The sequence below is a fragment of the Vanrija albida genome, assembly GCF_041260175.1.
Source record: "Vanrija albida strain AlHP1 chromosome Unknown contig_5, whole genome shotgun sequence".
Classification (NCBI taxonomy): domain Eukaryota; kingdom Fungi; phylum Basidiomycota; class Tremellomycetes; order Trichosporonales; family Trichosporonaceae; genus Vanrija; species Vanrija albida.
In genome coordinates, this window is record NW_027191424.1 from 1,741,679 (window position 1) to 1,759,789 (window position 18,111).

At 64.7% G+C, this 18,111-nt stretch overlaps 8 protein-coding genes and 3 non-coding genes across 11 annotated transcripts; 9 read left to right on the top strand and 2 right to left on the bottom strand.

Moving 5' to 3' along the window:
* Positions 1–222: 222 nt before the first annotated feature.
* Positions 223–1,715, top strand: Q8F55_006818 (uncharacterized protein; the record flags this gene model as incomplete). Its single annotated transcript, XM_069355262.1, has 6 exons — positions 223–267; positions 338–391; positions 436–491; positions 537–893; positions 933–1,404; positions 1,443–1,715. 6 exons carry the CDS (start codon positions 223–225, stop codon positions 1,713–1,715), a joined length of 1,257 nt encoding a protein of 418 aa, XP_069207333.1.
* Positions 1,716–2,024: 309 nt separating this feature from the next.
* Positions 2,025–2,116, top strand: Q8F55_006819. The gene has a single exon. It is a non-coding gene; the product is annotated as a tRNA-Ile (tRNA).
* A 69-nt stretch (positions 2,117–2,185) lies between these two features.
* Positions 2,186–2,257, top strand: Q8F55_006820. Its single transcript has one exon. It is a non-coding gene; the product is annotated as a tRNA-Asp (tRNA).
* Positions 2,258–2,667: 410 nt separating this feature from the next.
* Positions 2,668–4,953, top strand: Q8F55_006821 (uncharacterized protein; the record flags this gene model as incomplete). Its single annotated transcript, XM_069355263.1, has 1 exon — positions 2,668–4,953. The coding sequence occupies one exon, from the start codon at positions 2,668–2,670 to the stop codon at positions 4,951–4,953; it is 2,286 nt and encodes a 761-aa protein (XP_069207334.1).
* A 201-nt stretch (positions 4,954–5,154) lies between these two features.
* Positions 5,155–5,240, top strand: Q8F55_006822. Its single transcript has one exon. It is a non-coding gene; the product is annotated as a tRNA-Ala (tRNA).
* Positions 5,241–5,742: 502 nt separating this feature from the next.
* Positions 5,743–6,453, top strand: Q8F55_006823 (uncharacterized protein; the record flags this gene model as incomplete). The annotated part of the gene is made up of 1 exon (XM_069355264.1): positions 5,743–6,453. The coding sequence occupies one exon, from the start codon at positions 5,743–5,745 to the stop codon at positions 6,451–6,453; it is 711 nt and encodes a 236-aa protein (XP_069207335.1).
* Positions 6,454–6,779: 326 nt separating this feature from the next.
* Q8F55_006824 (uncharacterized protein) lies at positions 6,780–7,607 on the top strand (the record flags this gene model as incomplete). Its single annotated transcript, XM_069355265.1, has 1 exon — positions 6,780–7,607. One exon carries the CDS (start codon positions 6,780–6,782, stop codon positions 7,605–7,607), a length of 828 nt encoding a protein of 275 aa, XP_069207336.1.
* A 153-nt stretch (positions 7,608–7,760) lies between these two features.
* Q8F55_006825 (uncharacterized protein) lies at positions 7,761–9,629 on the bottom strand (the record flags this gene model as incomplete). Its single annotated transcript, XM_069355266.1, has 7 exons — positions 7,761–8,411; positions 8,445–8,618; positions 8,657–9,040; positions 9,074–9,237; positions 9,273–9,286; positions 9,320–9,561; positions 9,597–9,629. 7 exons carry the CDS (start codon positions 9,627–9,629, stop codon positions 7,761–7,763), a joined length of 1,662 nt encoding a protein of 553 aa, XP_069207337.1.
* A 576-nt stretch (positions 9,630–10,205) lies between these two features.
* Q8F55_006826 (uncharacterized protein) lies at positions 10,206–11,279 on the bottom strand (the record flags this gene model as incomplete). The annotated part of the gene is made up of 2 exons (XM_069355267.1): positions 10,206–11,174; positions 11,208–11,279. The coding sequence occupies 2 exons, from the start codon at positions 11,277–11,279 to the stop codon at positions 10,206–10,208; spliced, it is 1,041 nt and encodes a 346-aa protein (XP_069207338.1).
* A 689-nt stretch (positions 11,280–11,968) lies between these two features.
* Positions 11,969–12,310, top strand: Q8F55_006827 (uncharacterized protein; the record flags this gene model as incomplete). Its single annotated transcript, XM_069355268.1, has 4 exons — positions 11,969–12,007; positions 12,044–12,102; positions 12,134–12,189; positions 12,222–12,310. 4 exons carry the CDS (start codon positions 11,969–11,971, stop codon positions 12,308–12,310), a joined length of 243 nt encoding a protein of 80 aa, XP_069207339.1.
* Positions 12,311–14,087: 1,777 nt separating this feature from the next.
* PDE2 (3',5'-cyclic-nucleotide phosphodiesterase) lies at positions 14,088–18,012 on the top strand (the record flags this gene model as incomplete). Its single annotated transcript, XM_069355269.1, has 5 exons — positions 14,088–14,685; positions 15,329–16,376; positions 16,427–16,904; positions 16,942–17,310; positions 17,356–18,012. The coding sequence occupies 5 exons, from the start codon at positions 14,088–14,090 to the stop codon at positions 18,010–18,012; spliced, it is 3,150 nt and encodes a 1,049-aa protein (XP_069207340.1).
* Between the last annotated feature and the right edge of the window lie 99 nt (positions 18,013–18,111).

An 18,111-nucleotide genomic window follows, 5' to 3' on the forward strand; every position in this document is an offset into this window, starting at 1 on the left:
AGTAAGTCGCGCCGGCTCGTCGGTCCACCGCGCCGGTGGGCCCGCCGGCCCCTCCCTCCTCCACGCCCCGCCCCGCGCGATGCATTCATCACAACTCCTGCGGCTTCTCCTTTGCTCTTACTCTCTCTCTCCGCTCTCGAAAGGGATAAAGCCATCCCGCGCTCCGACCCAGGTTCAGTCTCTTCCCCATCCCCCGCCAAACACACCCACCACCACGCCAAAATGTCTGACCAGCTCGCTCCCATCAACGTCGGCCTCATGGGCACCGTGAGTCGTCCGCTTTCCCCCAGCGCTTGCTCGGGTCCGGTTCGCCGAGAGGAGAAAACTGACCGTGCAGGGCGAGTACACCACTGGCATCACGCCCTCGGGCCAGTCCAAGTCGGACAAGAAGGTGCGTTCAGCTGCACTACCGGTGTGGACGGAGCTGACGGTCAGATCGGCGTCGTCGGCATCACCATGTTCGACCTCCGCCGCCGCGGCAAGGTCGGAGAGTGAGTACTACGACCCACTGTGGACATGGCACTGACATGCCCCAGGGTGATCATGGCCGGCACCAACGGCGGCAAGTTCCCCGAGATCCGCGAGCACTTCCAGAAGAACATTGGCGACGTGTACAAGGGCCTCGACCTCACCTTCCGCGGCTTCCCCGAGCAGGGTGTCCGCAACGCCGAGGCGTACAAGGACGCTCTCCGTGCCCTCCCCAAGGGCTCGGCCGTCATCATCTTCACCCCTGACTCGACCCACTTCCCCATCGCCAGCGAGGCCCTCAACCTCGGCCACCACGTGCTTGTCACCAAGCCCGCTACCCAGAAGCTCGAGGACCACCAGAAGCTCGTTGACCTCGCCGCTGAGAAGGGCCTCGTCTGCATGGTCGAGCACCACAAGCGCTTTGAGTGAGTGGGATTGAAGTGAGCATCTTGCTGATACCACAGCCCCGCCTACAACGACGCTCGTGCTCGCGCCCAGAAGATTGGCGACTTCAACTTCTACTCGTCGTACATGTCGCAGCCCAAGTTCCAGCTCGAGACCTTCAAGTCGTGGGCCGGTATTGACTCGGACATCTCGTACTACCTCAACTCGCACCACATTGACATCCACGCCTGGATGGTCCAGGGCAAGTACCGCCCCACCAAGGTGACCGCCTCGGCCACCAAGGGCATTGCGACCGAGATGGGCTGCGACCCCCGCACCGAGGACACCATCACTCTGCTCGTCGACTGGGTCAACATCCAGGACGAGTCTAAGCGCGGAACGGCCGTGTACACCGCGTCGTGGGCCGCCCCACTCAAGGCTGGCGTCCACTCGGAGCAGCGCTTCCACTACATGGCCAGCAAGGGCGAGGTTCGCGTCGACCAGGCCCACCGTGGATACTCGATTGTCGAGGACGACATTGGCAAGCTTGACGTGAGTGATGTGCACAAGCCCTTCCGCTAACCCATCAGTACAACCCCTTCTACGTCAAGTACTCTCCTGACGAGAACGGCTTCTTCGACGGCCAGCGCGGCTACGGATACCTCTCGCTTGAGAAGTTCATCGACGCCGCCCGCCAGGTCACCGCTGGCACTGCCAAGGCTGCCGACTTTGAGGACAAGGGGCTGCCCACCATCAAGGACACTGTCTTGACTACCGCCATCCTGAATGCCGGCCGCGTGTCCCTGGACGAGAAGAGGACTGTTGAGATTGTCGAGGAGGGCGGCAAGTACCGTCTTGTGTAGGAGTACATACTAGGAGAAGTTTGTAATGTATGCCAGTGGTTTGTGTGCAATGTGCCAGCTGTGTCGGGAATCAGAGGGAGCCACTGCAGGCTGCAGAGGGAGGGGAGGAAGACTCTGGGGGAGCGAGTTGCCAAGACGAAGCCATCAGGCTGACCGCCCTGAGCCGGAGAAGCGGCGCCGAGACTGCAAGAGTCGTGCAACCCAAGTCCTCCACACGACCCCGCCCCCAAGCTGACGGACACGATGTATGCACGGTGACCGACTGCCCGCCTCGCTCCTCTCCGAGCGATGAACTCATCGAACATCCAAGGCCGCTTAGCTCAGCTGGTTAGAGCATTGTACTAATAACTTGATGGTTATCAGTAATGCAAAGGTCGGCAGTTCGATCCTGTCAGTGGTCAATGAAGCGCATCGGCGCGGTACGGTCCTCGGTTCGCCGAGGTTCGTACAGCGACGGTGTTCAACACCTATTCTTGATCGTATAACGGTTAGTATGCTCGCTTGTCACGCGGGAGATCGGGGTTCGATTCCCCGTCAGGAAGTGCTTCGTTTTTGGATGGTTGGGTGTAGAGGGAGAGCTTCGGAGGTGTGCGACGGCTCAGGGAGGGGCAGGGTTGAGGAGGCGGCCCAGTGAGGGGGGTGCCGGTTTGAGGGTTCTTTTTGCCGAAATGCAGAGTGGTCCACCCCGGGGTCTCTTGTGCGTCCTATATGACCTTCCAAACGCGTCTAGCTATGCAGAGCGAGGTGTGTGAGCCATAGCGATGATAAAACGCTTGAACAAGGCAGGTGCTGTTGAAGATTTTGAAGACGGCTGCCGCCACACGGAACGGGAGTATACCCACGTGGCGCTAAGTGGAGGTCTGCGATTCCGACCTAGTTTTTTCGGGCGGTCGGAAGTCACACACAAGTCGACGACATCGCGGCTTGTCCTCCTTCCATCAACCAAAACAGAATGCTCGCCCGTGTAGCATTCAGAAACGCAGTCAGCGTTCGGGCGTTTGCCTCGCGCGCCGCCGTCGCGCCCCGTGTGCTCCCTGCTCTGGCCGTGCGCCCTACGACCATCTCCCTCCCGGCCGCTCGCGCGTACTCGGCCGCCGCCAAGCTCAAGGAGGAGGAGGACGACTTCTTCAACGGCGTCCCGATCAACGCGGTTCCCGAGGCGCAGGCCGCCCCCGATGCCTTCTTCACGCCCGAGCTCACCGCCGAGGCCGCCGAGCCGGCCGACGCCGACGCGCCCGTCCCCTTCGCCACGCTCAAGGGCCGCATCGACGACGACACGCTCAAGGCGCTCACCGTCAAGCCGTTTACACTCAAGACGATGAGCGAGGTGCAGAAGCGCGTCCTCAGCCGCATGCCCGAGCTGTCGGGCGGCAAGACGCCCGCGAGCCTCATCGCCGGCGAGACGGCCGAGCAGAAGGAGGCGCGCGAGCTTCGCGAGAAGCGCGGCCGTGAGGACCTCCTCGTGAAGGCCAAGACTGGTACCGGCAAGACCATCGGCTTCCTTGTTCCCGCTATCGAGTCGCGCCGCAACACGCTCGAGGCGCTCGCCAACCCGGCGCCGGACGCCGAGGGCAACCCCGCTCCCGCCCGTAATGTCAAGGACCTTGCCCTCGACAAGGTCGGCACGCTCGTCATCTCGCCCACCCGTGAACTCGCGACCCAGATCGCCAACGAGGCCACCAAGCTCATGAGCTGGAACAAGGACCGCAAGGTCCAGCTCTTCGTCGGCGGCAACTCGCGCTTCGACCAGCTCAGGAACTTCAGCAACCCGCGTACTGGAAGCAAGGACGTTGTCGTCGCCACTCCCGGTCGTCTCCGTGACTTGCTCGGCGAGCGCGAGGTTGCCCGTGCCATTGGTAGCACCGACACGCTCATTCTCGACGAGGCCGACACCCTCCTCGACATGGGCTTCAGCCAGGACCTCAACTTCATCCTCGAGCACCTTCCCAAGGAGCGCCAGACCTTCCTCTTCTCGGCTACCGTCTCCCCCCAGGTCAAGAAGATCGCCCGCGACTTCCTCAAGACCAACCACAGCGTGATCGACTGTGTGCCCGAGGACGAGTCGAACACCCACGAGCACATCCCCCAATACGTGACGCAGCTCTCCAACGCATCCGAGCAGCTCCCCCACCTCGTCCGTCTCATCGCCCACGACCAGCTTGTCAACCCCAACTCCAAGGTCATCGTCTTCCTCCCCACCACCAAGATGACCATGCTCTTCGCCACGCTCCTCCGCGAGATGAGCGGCTCCATGCCCACCGAGCGTCTCGGCGTCTACGAGATCCACTCTCGCCTCGCCCAGATGAAGCGTACGCGCGAGTCTGACAACTTCCGCAAGACGACGAGGCCATCGGTCCTCATCACGTCCGACGTCTCGGCCCGTGGTGTCGACTACCCCGGCGTCACGCGCGTCATCCAGATTGGCATTCCTTCGACCCCCGAGCAGTACATCCACCGTGTTGGCCGTACTGGACGTGGCGGCAAGACAGATGGCCGCGGTGACATTCTGCTGCTCCCCTTCGAGGCTGGCTTCCCCAAGCACCTTCCCGACGTGCCGTTCAAGAACGTGAGCGTCGACGACTTCAAGGTTGAGGTCGAGGCTCTCGCCGCGGCAGCGTCCTCGGGCCAACGCGTGGGCAAGATCAACGACAGCGTTTCCCAGCTCCTGCCCGCTCTCGACCCCGCTGCGATCGAGGACGTCATGGGCTCTCTGATTGGCTTCTACGCTGGCAAGCTCGACACGGCCAAGGCCAACGGACCGGAGATGCTCGAGGGCATCAAGAGCTGGTCGACTGAGGGCGCCGGTCTCGCCGAGGCGCCGTACTTCTCGCCGGCCTTCCTTGCCAAGATGGGCCTGAGCGAGAAGAAGCAGGGTGGAGGTGGAGGTGCGCGCCGCGACCGCAACGGCGGCGGTGCCCGTGGCTCGTTTGGCCTGAACAGGGGCGACTCTGGCGACCGCAACGGCGGCTTTGGCGACCGCAAGGACCGCCACCGCTCCGACGGCCGCCGCGCACCTCCCCAGCACGGCGGCTTCCCCCACTCGGACCGCCAGGGCTACAGCGACCGTGGCTCGTCGGCTGCACGTGGCCAGTTCTCCAGCCCCCGCCCATCCAGGGAGGGCGGCGCGCCCCGCCGCGGCTGGGAGAGCCGTTTTGAGGAGCGTGCTGCGTCGCGCTTCGGCGAGTCGCGTGACCGCGGCGACCGTGGCGACCGCGGCTCGTTCCGTGACCGCCGCTAGACTGGGCGCATCGACATTCGTACATTTACTGCACACCCCTCAGCATCGTATTCTGTTGTACCACCGCTAGGTTATTATGCATAGATTCCACTCTTGAGGGTTGGGGAGGGGAGACTGAGTGGACATTGTAGTGAATGGGGCAGTTAGGGCGGATCGAATCATAGTCGAGCGGACTTTTCCGCAGGCACATCCATATTCACAGGGCGTGTAGCTCAGTTGGTAGAGCGTGTCATTAGCACTCTTCTCCCTAGTTGACAAGGTCTTTGGTTCGATTCCTAACTCGTCCAGTGTAATCACTTTTTGGGTGTGCTATTGGGTGTGCTATTGGGTGTGCTATTGGGTGTGCTATTGGGTGTGCTATTGGGTGGGGAGAGGTGCGAGCGGCGGAGGGCGTCGAGGGAAGGAGGATGGTGGTGTGGCGTGGCGTTTGGGTGTGGCGTTGGTGACATTGCCGTGGGTGTGGTGTTTGCTGTGACAGCTGCTCTAAACTGCGGGTTACGGATGCAGCTGGGTGCGAGCCGACACTAGAGCGGCAGGCGCCGCTCGTGCATGACGCGGAGCTGCGCTGCGTCATGCGCCGTGTCAAGCATGCCCGCTGCGGTGCACACCTGTAACAGTCTCCACTCAGCAGCAAGGAGGCGAGGCACGGCGCGAGGCGAGGCGGTGGGCGACAGGCACGGCTGGCCGAATCCGAGCTACCAAGCCAAACCCACTGTGACGTTTGAATGCTGCTGCGTCTTAAATGGCCACTAGCCACGAACTGTGGCAGCCCTCTCCCACCAACTCACCATGAACGCAACGACCCCCACGCCCACGCCGACCGCCGCCGAGGCAATCATCACGACGAGCACGTACACGCTCACGTCGTACACCGGCGTCGACATCCGCGGGCCGGGCGGCTACCCCTTCTCCGACGACGGCGAGGACTTTGCCGCCTTCCTCGTGCCGATCTGCACCGCGCCGGCCGTGTGCGCGCTGCTGCTCCTCGTCTGCCCCTACCTGTTTGTGCGGTACGCGCGCGAGACGGCACGCCGGGAGCAGGCGTACGCGGCGTGGCTGGTGGCGTCGCACGAGGCGGCAGGCGACAAGGGGGACAAGGCCCCTCCGCCGTACGGCGCGGCGTCGGCCTCGCTCGGCGTAGGCAGCGCCACCGCGCTCGTGCTCGCGGCCGCTAGCCCCGCCACCGCGCGCGTCACGACGATCCCCGTCCTCGTCCCGACCGGGGATGGCCACACGTACAGCTTCGTCGCGACGACGGTGCCCGACATGACGCGCACGGCCGCGGCGACCGTCACCCTCACGGCGAGCGCCGGATACCGGTACACCGAGCAGCGCGACAGCTACGAGCGGTACGACGCGCAGCTGTTCGCCGTGATGGGCACCGTGTGGCCGCTGGTCGTGCTCGGCCTCATCTTTGGCGGGTGGGCGTGGTACCTCCGCGTGCAGAGGCGCAGCATCGACCGCCGGCTGCGCGCTGCTGGGCTGCAAGTGAAGGGGTAGGCCGCGGCGCCGCAAGTATAATCCTAGCTACTACTACTATAATTTCCACCACTATAATGCACCCTACTGCCCGCAGCATCCTAGTGCCGGCGTAAACAACACCGCATTCCAGCTAATCGTCAGAGTACGTGCGCCAAACTCTAACGCACCGCTTGTTTCAAGTGGCGGAGTGGGTCGTCGCGGCTGTTGCCACCCCGCGCCCCCTGACCGCGGTCTTGGCATGACGACGGCGGAGGGAGGCAGTGGTATGCGGCGTGCATACACCAAAGTCGAGAGTACTTAAGCCGCGCGTACATGCACGCTTGCCCAGCCCACCCCCCGCCGCCATGCTCGCCCTCGCCCCCCTCTTCCTCATGCTGGGCCTCGCCGCAGCGCAGGACGCCGCCGCCCCGACCCCCGCCGGCCAAACGCCAGCCAGCACGACGGTCATCATAAGAACGATGACCACGTACGACGGCATCCTGTCCGACCGGCCCGCGTCCGAGACGGCCTACCTCGACGCCCGCGCGGCCTTCTGGCGGGCCGAGCGCGCGGCCCAGCGGCTCACGTACGCCGGCAGCCTGTTCTTCCCCCTCGTCTTCCTGCTGCTCGTGTGCTTGTTGCTCCCCGTGCTGGCGCTGTACGAGCGCGACACACGGCGCATGGAGCGCGTGCTGGCTGCGCGGCGGGCCGCGGCGCGCATGCACGCGGCCGAGGCGCCCCCGTACCGCTCGCGCGGCCGCTGGCCCCTCCTCGCCTGGCTGCCGTTCCTCCGGCGCACGGCGGCGCAGGGAGCCACTGGCCCAGCTAGCCGCCCCACGGCCGTGTGCTACGACGGGCCAGAGCTCGCGTCCCCGCCGCCGGGGTTCACCCGCCGGCCCGTTCCCTGCGCGCCCAGTACCGTGCTCTACGTGTCGGCCAGCGCGCCGACCGCCGTGCCGACCTGGCTGCCGGCCGCGACGGCGCGCCAGAGGGCCGAGGTGACGAAGTGGACCGTCGCGTTCGCCGTGACTACGCCGCTCCTGGCGCTCCTCCTCGGCGGCTGGGCGATCAACATCCGCAGGCGGAGGCGCACGCTCCGCCTCCTCCTCGGCGACGACGCGGCGTGGTTCTCGCCGCAGAACAAGCGCGTCGTCGGTGGCCTGCAGGACCTGCCCACCGCCGTGCCCGTGTAGCAAACACCCCGCCACACTTGTAATCCCTTATCGCTATCCCACCCCACACGCTATAATATAATCTCATACTCGTACAGCTCGTACAGCTATAATGCTATTCTAATCGCGCCGTGCTACTCTCATCGCGCGCCGTGCTGCTCTAACCGCGCCGTGCTACTCTAGTCGGGCCTTGGTGTCCGAGCTGCCGGCGGCATAGTCCTCCCCAGCACCCCGGTACGTGCGGATCGTGACCGCCGACTCGGACTCGTCGAGCCGCGGCGAGCCGTACGCCGCGGCGCGCGCGTCCCGCCGCCGGTCCCGCTCGAGGAGATACAGCGTCAGGCCCGTCCACAGCGCCAGCAGCACGGCGTACACAATCACCGCGCGGTACCCCTTCTTGGCCTCTGGAAAGTCGCTCGTCTTCCAGTAGATGTTCGGCCCGATCGCCTGCACGACATAGGCAAAGTCGTTGCCCAGCGCCACGACGAGCGCGCGCTTCTCGTTGTCGCCCGCGAGGATCTCGTTGAACCACGCGAGGATGAGCGGCCCGGCCGCGTGGAACACGCCCATCGACCAGTACAGGGCAAAGTGCAGCGGGATGTCGTCGTACAGCGGCAGGTCTTTGAGCAGGAACGCGAACGTCAGCGACCCCAGCACGCCAGTGTAGATGAAGGGCCAGCGGCGCCCGCCGAACACGCCGTCCGAGAGCCACGCGTACGACAGCCCGCCGACGATGGTGAAGCCCGTCGCTACGAGCGGCAGCGTGTTGATCTGCGGGATGGTGAAGCTCACGCCCGGCACGGGCGGCGGGTCGTTGTTGAACGTCTGGGGGTCAGCGCGCACCCACGCCGCACCCACCTTCATCCAGTACGGCAGCGCACTGTGGATCCCGCCGTTGTTCCAGAACACGTAGACGAACGGGAGGACGTAGATGTGCCACGACGTGAAGAGGGCGCGGAGGCGTCCCCGCGTCCACGGCTTCTTGCCCGTCCGGCCGACCCTGCGCATCCTCTCGACCGCGAGGTCGTGCTCCTGCGGTCGACGTCAGCGTGCACAGCGGCACCACCCACCTCCTGCGTCAGCCACCACTCCTTGGCGTCGTTGAGCGGGTTGCCTGGGAGGAAGAAGAAGCCGAGCACGGCGACGGGCAGGGTGATAATCGCGTCGAGCACAAACAGCCAGCGCCACCCGGCCAGCCCGTACACGCCGTCAAAGTGCTTGAAGGCGGCCGCCTGGAGGAAGCCGCTGACAATCCCTCCGACGCTACCAGCCAACCAGAAGATCATGGCGCGCTTGCCGATCTCGCGCGACGTGTACCACCCGCCGAGGAGGTACAGGATGCCGGGGTAGTACGCGGACTCGAACAGGCCGACGAGGAAGCGCAGCGCGTAGAGGGACTGGTACGAGGTGACGCGGTAGGACGCGAGGGTGGCTAGTCCCCACAGGAACTCGAGCTGCCGTCAGCCACGGCCCCAACCCCCACCCACCGTCGGGATGACATAGCGCGGGGACACGCGCGTGAGCACCATGTTGGACGGGATCTGGCCGATCGCGTACCCGACCGTCCAGACGGTGACGGCGTGAACCAGCTCGTCGCCGTGCATCCCGAGGTCCTCCTTCATGCCGGAGAAGAAGGCGTTGTGGATGTTGGCTGGGCGTCAGTGTGGCTCGGGCGGAGGGGCCTACTCTGGTCGAGGTTTCTGTCCGTCAGCTGCGTACGCGCGCACACTCACTTCAAGAAGTAGCCCAGCGACGCGAAAGTAAGCAGCAGCGCGTCGACCTTGTTGAGCAGCTTGCGCTCGGCGGGCGGGAGGTCGAACGTGTCCCACAGGCGGCCTTTCCACGTCGGTTCTCGCGGCTCGCGCCACGCCGGCGCGGCGAGCAGCGGCGTGCCGTCCGTCGAGCGGTACGACGGCGTGCTCGCGTCGCTCGAGCCCGAGTCGCGCCGCCCCTCGAGCAGCGCCAGCGTCTCGTCCTGCCCGTCAGCTTTGGCGGCAGCGCATTCCTCACCCGCGATGGGAGGCGTTCCAGGCGGTGCGTCATGCTGCTTGTTGCGTCGTGCCGAGACGCAGCAGCGAGCACACTTAAGGCATGGCTCTCGCCTGGCTCTGCCTGCGCTGCATTGCTCAGCATTGCAAGAGTGTGCGATACGTCACGCCGCCGCCATTGATTTGCGTTATGGTTGTGTTGTGCCGCCGCGGATCCCTGGCAGCAGTGGTGTTATCAGCAGGCTAGAGCACGCCATCTTTCGGCGAGCTGCGGTGGGTGGGGCAGCCTCGGTGAGCAAGGAGGCGGGGCTCCTGGCGGGCCAGCTCCGACGTGCACGACGCGATGCTTGGCGGGTCAGTGGGTACATGCAGGTGATGAACAACAGGGAGAGGGAGAGAGACGGAAAGAGGAGAGATGGGTGATGGGACGCAGGCTTCCGTCGCCGGCGGCAGGCTCTCGCCCTGGCCGGCTTCCATCCGCTCAAACGGCGCCGGACATTCAACCCCTTAGTTATAGACGCACACACACCTTCAGCTCAATCAATAGGTGCATGCATTGCCGCTACGTCTCTGCGCCTGCATGTTTTTACTGTGGAAATACCGAGACCGCCGTGGGGGACCGCCGCCCCCGCTACACCGCCAGCACCTGATCCACAGCCACCTCGTCGGCGTCCTCTGCCCCAAGGTACCACACGCCGTCGTCCGACTCTTCTTCCGCATACGCGCGCCTGACCGTCGTCCTCACCGAGCGGCGTGCCGTCGGCCGGCCAGGAGGCTCGTACTCGTCGTCCGACTCGTCCACATACGTGTGTCTGGCCGGGTGTCGTCCCGAGCGCCGAGGCGAGCGGGGTGTGTGCAGTCCGTACGGCGTGTCGTCGCGCCGTGTGGCCTCGGGGCGGCGCTTGGGCGTGGCATCGCGCGGCTCGGGGCGGCGCTTGCGCGGCGTGACAATCTCCACGACCGGGATAAGCTGCCGCTTGCGCGGGGGCGTATCCTGCCGCCGCCGGCTCGGGCCCGATGAGAGAAAGTCGAGCCGGCGCGCGACGCCGTCCTCGCTGCTCCCGCTCGCCACCCACTCGGGCTCGCTATCGCTGTCCCCGCCGCTTCCCACGCTCCACTCGTCAAAGTAAGCCGGCGGGCTGCCCTGCGGGCCACGGCGCCGGCGCAGCGCGCGCGGCGAGTCGGGCGACGTCGGGGGCGTCAGGATGGGGGCGCGCTTGCGCTTGCCCGCGGCGCGCGAGCTCTCCGCCGGGGGCTCGGCACGCTGCGGCTGGGAGATGGCGTACGCCCTCGCGTACGACTTGGCCGGGTGCTTCCTGTGCTTGCTGGGCACGGGCGGGATGTCGAGCGCGACGTCGCGGTGCGGCGGGGGCAGCATGGTGCGCCGGGCCGCCTGCCCGAGATACGGGTGCGAGCGGGCCAGGGACGCGCCGTAGAACGTGTACGTCTCGCCCTCTGGGGTGCGCCACTCTGCGAACCCCGCGCCGTCGTGCACGTAGCTCCATCCCCCGGGGAAGTGGTACGCGTAGGACTTGTCGCGGTTGACGTAGCGGTAGACTTCGGCGCCGGCGTCGTCGCGGAAGCGCTCCCACTTTGCGCCCTGGGGTCAGCGGAGGGAGGAGACGCGACGTACCCTTGGGCTCACGCCGTGGCTTAGCAGCTGGTCGCGCCGCACGGCGTACCCGTCTGGCTCGGATGGGGGCATGGGGTGAGGGTGGATGGTGGTCAAAGGCGAGGATGCTGGCGCCAAGGAGGAAAAGGAAGGTGGCCAAGGCAGGACGTGGTGGGAAGTTTCGGGAATGCGGGGCTCCAAATGACTTTTTGGGGGCCGCGATGGGCAGGGTGGTCGCGACGGCGCCGCTGGGCATGGGTCGCCCTGCAGAATGGGCACGAGGTGAGTCGAGCGAGTAGGGGGGGTTGCAGTTGCGCATAGGACGCAATGGCAGGCGAAGAGATATGCTCGTTGGGACGTGGGACCGATGCAGCGAGGTGGTCGCGTCTTGTCATTGCCCTCTGCCACTTCACCTGCACCGTTGACCAACGACTTTCGCCCAGTCAAACGATTCGGCCCGTCTGCTGTCCAGCTCGTGTGTCTCCTCCCCCATCGTGGCAAGAGGGTGGTTGCGCCAAAGTCGCACATGCACCTGGGAACAGGCAGTACTCGGACGACGAGTCGCGGAATGCAAGTCCAGCCCAATGACGTCTTGTGTAGTTCTGTTCGGGCGTGGCTCGCTCGCTCAGAGTGGCTTCATACGCCTCACGACATTGGACGCTCAGGCACTCAGTCCAGTCAACCACCAGCGCTCGTGACTACCATGGCCTTTGGCGCGGTATAAAGTCTCGCCCAGCGCGACCCACCTTCCTCACCCCAACACTCCCCCAAGACGCACCACCATGCCCGACCACATCACCTCGCGCGGCACCAACAGCCAGGTGGGCCCTCCCCCCTCCCCCTGACACTGACCCCAGGGCAACTCGTACGACACGCGCGCCAGCAGCAGCGGCAACACGGGCTACCACTACTCCAAGTACGCTTCCTTCCTTCCCCGCTGACGCCAGCACCAACGGCTCGTACTACTACAGCAACACGAACGGCTCGACGTACTACAACAGCGGTGGGTGTGCTGGCGCGCGCGGCTGACCCCAGGCTCGGGCTACTCGCAGTACACGTCGCCGTCGGGCAACACGAGCAAGTCGTACGGCGGGGGCGGCTCGGGCTCGTCGGGCAAGAAGTAGGCGGTCCTTGGCCCGCCGTGCTGGGTAGCAGTCGGAAGCTAGTGTCCCATGAATGAGTGAAGCAAGGCGCAATGCGTGCGTGCTGGTCGTTGTTGTGCCTGCGCGGCCGAGATAAACAAGAGGCTATGACGTAGCGACGTAACGACGAGTGAGTCGCACCAGCCAGTTCTGGCCAGACGAGCGAGTTCTCGCTCGCCTGCTCGCTGCAAGGCCCACGAGCAGTTGATTCACATCCATAGGCTGCTACTGCCAGGCAGGTCAACCTGCCACTGTGCCGTGTTTCAGACGCCGCGCCAAGGCAAGACTAGCAAAGTGGTAATCCGAGATTTGTATTTTGACCAGGTGGGCTATCAAATCGCGCCGTGCCCACCACCCCCACCCCCACCCGGCCCTCCTTCACATTGAGCCAGAGCACAGACAGCAACTGGCTGCGTCGTGATCGCCGTCGGCTGCTGCGTCGTCGTCGTCGTCGTCGTCGGCACACGCCGCAGCGCCGACACGACACGACACGGCCGCGGGGCCGCCGGCGACTGCACCGTGCCGAGACTCGCGCAGCAGCTGGCTGGCATGCCAGCGCCGCTACGTCATAGCCCAGTCCGACTCTGTAACCGACCGGCCACCAGCGTCGACGAGAGAGCGCTACGCTGCTTGGCATGCAGGGGTCGTCGACGCCACGCGCAGTACCACCCCCAGCATGCCCAGCAGCCATTCGTCATCAGCCTTAGCCTGCCCCCCAAACCGCCCAGAGGCATGTTTGAGATGATGGTCATGATGGACCCGGGCGATCTCTGCGGCGCGAGGCCGCCCCTGCTACTCGGCTGCCTGCGATCCTGCGAAGGACGGAGGCATGCCTCGCGTACGGTATTTGTATTTTGACGGCCCCAGTTATTTGTAGGAGCCCGCGAGCACGCAGACGGCGGACGGACGAGACGCCACGGCGCCTGCGCGCATCACGGCGAGCGAGCCCCTGCAGCCGCCTGCGCCTCTGTGCCTGCTGCTCAAGAGTGAGTAAGGAGGAGGAGGGGCAGCAGCAGGAGCTGCATGAATGATGCATCATCCGTACCTGAGAGAAAGAGAAAGAGCAAGAGCCGCCACGAGCAGAGAGGAAACCGAGCGGCATTGATCCCACTCGGACCCAACCCATCACACTGACATCAACCTTCCCCCACTCCCCCCTCCCCCCCCCCCCTCCCCTCAATTCACTCCCTCCTTCCGCTCTCTTCAACGACATCCGGCTCGACCCCCCTCGTCCTCGTTGACACTGTCGCATCCGTCGTGAGCATACTCGTTGCCTGCACCGAGCCCTCCTCCCATCACACGCCTCCACGCCCCCCTCCACCACGCAAATCCCCTTGGACGGCTATTCCCGGCAAAGCACTGGCCGCCCGCCCGCCCGCGCCGTCGCTTCCCCCACCGACCCGAGTGATCCTATCACATCACATCGGCACCCTCACTCGTCGCGACTCTCATCACACTCGACGCCTGCTGCAATCAACCAACAGCAGCAACCACACACTCGACGACATCGCAGCGCCCCACTCGACGCGACGTCTACTTGGCTGCACACCACCGCACACCCGAGGTTGACACCCGCCGCGTCAAGTCACTGCCCATCCTCGTTTGCCCACTCAATCTGTAAGTGCAGTGCCTGCCGTAACACACGGCTCTTGCTTCAAACTGAAATATTCGGCTGACGTTGCAGCAGCTGCGTCTTGTGCACTTGCTCACGGCTGCATCCACTCCCGACCCCTCTCCCTACCCCCTCCCCATCGCTGCCATGGCGTCCATCGTCACGTCGTCACCGCTCGCCGTGGTGGTCCTGCTGCCCGAAGCGCTGCCATCAGCCGTGCCGAGCCACGGCTCGCCCTCGTCCCCGCCGCAGCTCACATCACGCCGATCAGCTCATGGGATTTCAGCAAGCAGCATCAACCCCCTCCTGTCTGGTGCCGCCGACAGCGACGGGCATGCGGCCGGAAGCCGACGGCTCAGCCTCGCGCCGGGCCTCGGAGCTGGTATCAAGATGTCGAGCTCGCGCCCGCCCGGTGGTGGGAGCCGATCCCCAGTACGCAGCTCGTCCGCAACGCGCAACCCGGCATCCCTCTCGCCTCTGACCAAAAGCTCGGCCGACGACGATTCGCAACCCGCAGTAGAGTACCCAAGCTCGCTCGCTCGCACGGGCTCGGGATCACGCACCAACCGCCGGTCGTCGAATCCTAACGCTGTCCCTGCGGGCGTTGCTGCAGCTCTCAAGCAGCCCAGAGGCAGCGTCGCCGCTCCCAGTGGCATGGGCCTCACCGCAGTGCTCGCTTCTGGACGTCGCCCGGGCGCAGAGGGCGACGAGCTGGTCACTGTTCTCCGCAATGGCGGTCTCGAGGGTGAGTGGGTTCGGCCGGTGTGAGATTCGGCTTGGTGTCCTCGGACTGGAAAAAGTGCTCGTCGCTGGCACTGCTCTGGTACCGGTCGTTGCCCGAGGGCGCCATGGCGCGACGCTTGGCGTCTGCGGCGTGCTCGACGTTGAGCTGCAGGGCCAGGAACAGTGCGACGAGGCCAAGGACTGAGGCCGTCGGCGCCGTCGCCGCGGTGGAATCTGGGTGACAGCGCCCGGGCCGCCTTGACGATCCCTCCGATCCCTCCGATCCTTCCCCTTTTGCGCACGCAGAGTGATCCGTGCGCGCGCTAGGGCGCGTCGCCGTTCCTGTCGCTCAATCCAAGGGATCGTCGTCGTCGTCGTCGGCCGGCAACGCCGATTAGCCATGACGCATGACTCTGGCGCCAGTCGTCACTCCTCTTGATCATGATCACACGGAGGCACTCTGCTCTTTACCCATTAGCCGGCGACGATCCTGCCTCTGGCGCTTCATTGAGAAGCCCTTGTGGGTCAATGAGCACGTTCCTGCGCCAGCCAAGTCGAGGAACCTGAGGAGCATCACACTAGTCGCTCTGATCCCTCGACGTTGCTGTCTAGCCGGATCCCAGACCACCAACTGCCCTCCCTGCTGTCACATACTGACAACACAGTCACGGCTATAAGACAAGTATCTCACCTCCCTTCCATCCTCAACACGACTGCCGCCGGTGCCAGCTCGCCCAACCTCTCCACTCCTCGCCCCAGCAGCACATCCACCCCGGCTCAGCAGGTCATCCTCGTACCTTTGGGTGCGACGCCATCCCTTCCCTCATTGTCCCTTCTCCTGGCACAGGGCACGACTCCGACCGCCGTCGTCTTCCAGCAAGACCTCTTGGACCGTGCGAGGAAGGTGGAGGAAGAGTGGTTGTCCACCGCACTCCAAGGCATTCACCGGGTCACAGACTTGGTCCACCAATCCCCGATCCAGCAGCCGCAAGATTCGTCAAAGCCAGCAGTCGTTCTCGCATACGCCGACGGCGCTCTCTCGCCTTCGGCCATCTCGGCGATCGTGGCGGCTGGTGCTTCAGGTGTCCTCCGGCCCCCGCCGTTCGACAGGGACAGTGTCAATCTCCTCATTCAGTTGGTCAAGGCCGCCAACGACGGCACGTCGCCTGATAACCTCGCTGGCTTGTCTGCCTCGCCAGCGGGAAGCAGCGTCATCTCGCCTGCGCTCTCGGCGACATTAGAGGACGAGACAAAGGTGGTCCTCACGCCCACTGCGCTCGCCATGGGCGCAGAGCATGAAGGCGAAAAGTTCCTTGCCGCTAAACTAGCCACTAGGAGCGGCAAGTTGGGCCGTGTGGTCTCCAATGACTCTGCCGATCTTGGTGACGGCCGGGTCCCAGTGCCTAGCCTGTCTAGTCTTCCTAGCGCAAAGGAACGTATCCTCGACTCGCTCACTGTCAGCAATGACGGATCGCGCCGGCGCAGTGTGGACACGGGCCGTATCGCCCTCGCCTTTGACCGTCAGGCTAAGCGCGCGGTTCACTTTGAGGCTGCGGAGGCACCATTGGGGCGTCGCGGAAGTTTCAATGTTGTCGCCGGCGACAAGGAGCAGGAGGCAGCAGATGGCAATACTGCCCAGTTCGCAGAGGTTCTGAGCGAGCTTTACCAGCAAACCATGAACTCGATCGACATCCACATGGCCGAGTATGACGAGTGAGTCGGAGCTGTGCATGTGGTATGTTTCGACATCTGACACCCCGCAGGTTGGCGACTCCTCTCTCCAGAAACGAGCGTGCCAGGCTCGTATCTGCCCTCTCATCTTGGGAGTTCTTGCCGCACAGGCTCTCACAAGCCGACTTGTATCGAGTCGCGTGCTTGATCTTCGAGGCCATTCTGAGCATTGATGGCTTGGCTGAGTTGAAGGTGGAGAGGGATCAAGTCAACCGTCTGCTCTTTGCGATTCGTGCAATCTACCACGAGCCGAACCCGTACCATAACTACGTCCACGCCATCGACGTTCTTCAAGCCTCCTACTCGTTCCTCGTGTCTATCGGCGTCGCCCCGCCAGCCGAGTTCCTGATCGATCTCAAGCCAGGCACTGTCTGGCGCAGGTCTACCGAGCCTGCCTCGGGCTCCTCTGCACGTGCCCGCGAGATCTTGCGTCCCCAGGATGTGCTGGCTGTGGCCCTCGCCGCCATTGGCCACGATGTCGGCCACCCAGGGTTGAGTAACGCTTTCATGGTACGTGACCGCGACGGGGTAGAACTGACAGTTGCAGAAAAACGCAAAAGTGCCACTTTCGGTCGTCTACGACGACAAGTCGGTGCTCGAGAACATGCACTGCATGCTGCTGGTGCACCTCTTGCGCAAGCACGGGTTCAGCTTCCTCCTCGGTCCCGTTCCATCGAAGGAGGCCGAAGCGTTCCCGGCGCGTGCGGAGATCGACTACCGCAGCTTCCGCCGCGTGCTGTACAGCGCCATCCTCGCCACCGACATGAGCCTCCACTTTGCCTGGATCCAGCGTCTCAAGGAGTTTGCCGATTCGTCGCCTGAGACGCAAACAAAACTCGAGCGTGCTTCGCACATTGAAGAGGACCGCGTCATGCTCTGCCAGGCGCTCATCAAATGCGCTGACATTAGCAATCCTGTGGGTTTTTGAGTTTGCCACTTGCACAACCCACTGACTCTACAGGCCCGGCCAATCGACATCTCGGAGCACTGGTCCACTGTCCTTCTGGACGAGTGGTGCAAGCAGGCCTCGCTCGAGGAGGAGCTCTCGCTCCCCGTGTCGGTCGTTGCCGGCGTCGACGCCAGGCTGCAGGCCAAGGGCCAGGTCGGATTCATCGATCTGTTCACCAAGCCGCTCTTCCAGACGACGGCCGAGGCGCTGCCCGAGATGCAGCCGTTCGCCGACTCGTGCATCAAAAACCGCGGCATCTGGCAGGAGAGATATGAGCGGCTTGACTCTGAGCCCGACCTCAACGACGCCAAGTCGGCCGTGCTCGCCTCCAAGGTCCAGCCCCCGACGCCGTCGTCGCAGGACTCGCGCTACCGCCAGCTGTTCCCGCTCATCCTGCCCGCCGCGCTCGTGGCCTCGGCCATCAGCAACTTCGACGACGCGTCGTCGACCTCGTCGCCGCCCCTCACGCCGACGAGCGAGCTCCGGGGCATCGCGTCCCCGGCCGTACGCGCCGTGCGCGTCGTGTACCAGCACGAGGTGGCTGATCGCCGGTCGGCGCTCGCCCGCCATGTCCTTGCCCTCACTACAACGGCAGGCCTCGCCAGCCCGCCGCTCAACCCGCGCCGCATGTCCACGCCCGAGGCGCTCCTTGTCAAGGGCAGAACCTGAACCTAGCCCGCCCCACCCCACCCCACTGTCCTTGTTCACCTTGTCTATCTGCCTGCTTGTCGTAGAGTCAGCGCCGTGCTGGCGCAATGTACCACCTTG